This window comes from Pyxicephalus adspersus, chromosome Z, assembly GCF_032062135.1.
Source record: "Pyxicephalus adspersus chromosome Z, UCB_Pads_2.0, whole genome shotgun sequence".
In the NCBI taxonomy this organism is placed as follows: Eukaryota; Metazoa; Chordata; class Amphibia; order Anura; family Pyxicephalidae; genus Pyxicephalus; species Pyxicephalus adspersus.
Genome location: NC_092871.1, coordinates 1,271,760 through 1,276,132, shown reverse-complemented (window position 1 = coordinate 1,276,132; position 4,373 = coordinate 1,271,760). Strand labels below are relative to the sequence as shown.

At 39.4% G+C, this 4,373-nt stretch overlaps 1 protein-coding gene across 2 annotated transcripts in view; it reads left to right on the top strand.

Annotated features, from left to right (window-relative positions):
• CHM (CHM Rab escort protein) overlaps window positions 1-815 on the top strand; it is a 62,337-nt gene extending 61,522 nt beyond the window's left edge. For both annotated transcript variants that reach the window (XM_072429865.1, XM_072429864.1), the window contains exon 13: window positions 663-815. In XM_072429865.1, coding sequence (XP_072285966.1) covers window positions 663-766 — 104 coding nt within the window. In that variant the 3' untranslated portion in view covers window positions 767-815. The remainder of the gene's footprint in view (window positions 1-662) is intronic.
• Window positions 816-4,373: the final 3,558 nt, after the last annotated feature.

Here is a 4,373-nt window from a genome sequence, read left to right as displayed (position 1 = left end):
TGTGTGTGTGTGTATATTATATACACATACACACACACAAATCAGCTAAAACGTAAAACCATTGAGAGGTGAAATGATTTACAGTTTGCTGCATAACAGACCAATCAGAACGCCCATGCTGACCCCTGTCTACTGTTTAAAGTGTCTACAATGGGAATGGCAGTGACAGTCCATGGAGCAATGGAAGAAGCTATCCTGGTCTGATTAGTCATGTGTTCTTTAAGATCATGTGATATGTCCAGGTGTGGTATTTACCTGGGGTAGAGATGGCAGCAGGATGCATTATGGGACAAAGGTAGCCTTGGGCAGTCAGTGTAATGTAAATGATCTACTAATCACTTGGTGCCGGATACCATAGGATACCTTCAGAGGTCTTGTGGCGTCCATGCCTCAGTGGGTCATAGCTATTATGGAGGCACAAAGGTAACTTACACAAGGCAAATGGTGTAAATGTTTTAGCTGATCAGTGTATATGCGCATCTAAAATAAAATTGATCCACAATATTTACCAACCATTATAAGATCTCTTTAGCTGGCACATTCTTTAACTAATAGTTTTGTACTGAGCTGGATTCTGATTGGTTGCTCTTCTGTATATTGCACATTATTTTTGCTTTAATATTGTCTTCTTCCATCTTCTGATTCTGATATTGTGATTGCAGATCTGGTCCATCTTTCATGTCCTTCGGTAAAGGCCACAGCCAGAGAAGACTTGGAGCCTGTAATACAGAAGTTATTTACACTTGATGCGGATGGAGGTGAGTGAGGGCCACTGCAGTGACATCGGGTATTTTGGTTATGTTTGCAGACTCCTTTTCTCCGTTAAAGAACATTATTAATACTCATCTACTCTGTTTGTGTGTTCCTCAGATCTCAGCTGTCTTGCAGAGATACGGCCTCTGGCAGAATCTTCTCATTCAATGCTTCTGGGGATGTCTGGTATTTGTGTCCCTCACCACATGCAGTAGATGTCCATGAGTCCGAAAATCAGATGTGAAGATTAAGCCAGAGGCCACAGCTCTGCAGAGAAACAGGAGGCTGAGGAGGTAGATATCAGTGCTATTTTTTGGGGGGCAATGTTTTTTTGGAAGCAAGTTTTTAAAAAGATACTGAAGGCTTCCTCTGTATGGCTTAGTGACTACATCAGGAGTGTGTACAATAAATAAGCAAATAAGCAGTAAGCTATATTCAATAAGTGCTTCACATTCCAACACAAATGATTCAAAGGGGCAAAATGGCATCAATACTTAATCACTATGGCAATGCCTGAGCTGGATAGTGGAGCCGGTGGGGTTTTCCTAGCCGCATCAGGATTGTGTATGCATTATGTAAAGGTCTTTGCTACATGGTGCAGCTCCACAATGCTAAATCCTATTGAGAAAATGAGAATGATATTTTGAATGCAGAGTAGACCAGACAATGCCTAAACTTAGTTGACTTTTTATGGCACCCACATGGAGAAATATTTTCTGAAGCTTTCCATCATATTCAGTGGCATTTTGAACTATAAATTCCAATGGTAATTACAAAACCAAATCTTTTTGTTTTCCTTGTTAGAATTAAGAATTTAACACATTAAAACTTCATTAACAGGATTTCCTCTGACTTACATGGTGAGAACAATTTCACCAGAAATAATGTGAGCAAAAAAACTTCACAGGGACACAGAAAATGATTATTAAATGGTAACATCCAATAGCAAATTGGATTTCTCCCAGAGGTGAATGATGAAGCTTCCAACTGATTGATATCCCTGACCTGGCCCTGTCATCATGGCCACATATTCAGGTTAGGGAACACATTACACATAAGGGTGAACCACTATTGAATGCACTGGGTTTACCATAGAATATATTGGTCATTGAATCTCTTTAATTTGCAGGATTCTATTGGGCTCTGAAACACATTTTTAGTTTGATGTTGCATATGAACTAATAAAGTTGCTTTAGACTGATCTGGCGCTCCATTTGCAGCCCTCAGTTCTGATTCGCTCTCTGAGTACTTATAAAGAGGAGCCGTGTTTTATAGGATCACATTCACCTGAGCTACGGATGCTTTCATTTCACAACATCAAATTAATAGCATCTGAAGGCCCATCGTCTGTTGGTTTAGTTTTCTGGTTCTCCAGCACATGGCCCATCCTGATCTCCGCCCGGAAGGCCCTTCAGAATCCTTCACATCAGCCGTCTAATCAATAAGGTCCTCCCTCCCAGCGCCAGCTTCCCCGACTCTTGGAGCCTTTTCATCATCGCGGCCAGGTAGTGGCCATGTTTTAATTAAAATGTCAGAACAAATACTGTCGGAGTTCTAGAGAATGAATCACCAGATAGAGAGAGCAGCGGACCAAGGCAGGTCAGCCAGACAAAGTCACCTGCTGCCACAACTCCATCCATTTTCCTGCTAAGTGAGTCGGGAGTTACTTCTGCACCATTATCAACTTTTAAGATTTTTTTTTTTTTTAGCAGCATTTTGCATTTTATCAAGAGACGATTTTTTCACAGGCTGTTGGATTTAATTAGCATTTTAAACGATTCCCTAACCTTACAAAATACGTGATAAAAGACTCACTAACGATGTTCCCGTTAAAGCAGTTTTGACTTATTGGCCGCATATATTCCCCCCCTCCCCACTCCTCCGTTCTTAATAAGCCGGTCTCCAAAATTAGAATTTAAAGCAGAATTTTATTTTCAGCTTGTTTCTGATGCTTTGAAACTAGAAAATAAATCATCTTGGCATCTGCCAGACCTTTTAGTTTTTCATTTTTAACTTGTAAGGTTTTTTTTGGAGAAATCTATTACACCTAGGAGCAGCTCCAACCTGAACAGAGATGTTGCTTGAATTGCATGTTGTGCCGTTGGTAAAGCTGAAGTTTAATTTACTTTTCCTAATTCATTCCTCCACCCATCATTATAGTAATTACACTTTAAATAGAACCATTCCACTTTTGTGGCAAAACTTTTACTGTGATGTCATCAATAAGTCTGTTTTCCTCTAAGCAGTGCAAGCAAAAATATTAATTTACACCAAGAATCTAAAATGTAATGCATTAGAGTAGTGTTTCTAAACCAGGGTTCCTCCAGAGCTTGCTGGGGGTTCCTTGAGCAATGAGCAGTTTGCACCTCTCAGGTCAGTATAAGGGACCCCAATGATATTTTTGGCTATCTGTAAGTCTGACATTCTTCCCAATGACCAGCAATGTAAGAGAAATTCTTCCCACTGACCACCACACTAATATACTGTGCTGTGGATAAAGTAATTATCAGAGGGATTCCCTAAGACCTGAAAGTTATTTTAGGGGTTTTCCCATGGTAAAAAGAATCACTGCATTGGAGCAACAGTAACTTGCTTTGTTATCTGAAAATAAATGTATATACAGCAACAAATGTTAAAGGGAATGTTTTAGTGATTTGATTACCCATGGTAATGTGCTGCCATCCTTGAAAAGCTTACTAATGGTTGTCCTGCTGTCATGAGAAAAGAAATAGGTGGGGGCAGCAATTACATTACAAATTATTATTATTATCCATTATTTAAATAGGGCTGCCATATTGCAGCATTGTACAAAGTCAACAAGTCATGTCACTAGCTGTCCCTCAAAGAAGATTACAATCTAATGTCCCCTCCCCATAGTCAAATGTCTTTAATACAGACTAAGAACAGTTTTGGGATGAACCTAACTGCATGTTTTTGGAATGTGGAAACCAGAGTGCCCAGAGGAAACCCACCCAACACAGGGAAAACCTGCAAACTCCATGCAGATAGTGTCTTGGCCAAGATTTAAACCTGGGACCCAGCACTGCAAAGGCATACTTTCCCTATACTTTTTCTTATAGCTCTCAGGAATTGTCTTCCATGTGCACCTTCAGTTCAATCTGCTGACATTTCTACTTCTTGCAGATTTAATTTCTTAATTGTGACTAAGGTTAAAGTAAAACTGTGAGCTTCAGAATTTTAGTTAAAAAAAAGTCTGAACATTCCTGTAAATTTGCAATGTATTGCATATGATAGGAAATTAGAGGAAATCTATAGTAAGGGAACGCTATATTATTATTATTATTATTATTATTATTATTATTATTAATAATAATAAACAGAATTTATATAGCGCCAGCATATTCTGCATCACTCTACAATTATAGTTTCACACAATAGTAGGGGGATATGGAATGGTGGGAAGTAGTGAGCCTTCCGTGCCCATGGGGTCCCTGGGACAACCAGCTTGTTTGGGGTGAAAGCATGAGCGTTCCAAGCCATAAGGATCAGTCCAAATATGAATCTGTGTGACAATACAAGGGCCCATCAATGCATTTTGGGTGTTTTTCACCTTCATTAGAGTTTTATTTATTGTGTGAGAGGAAGCTAGATGTGTGAGT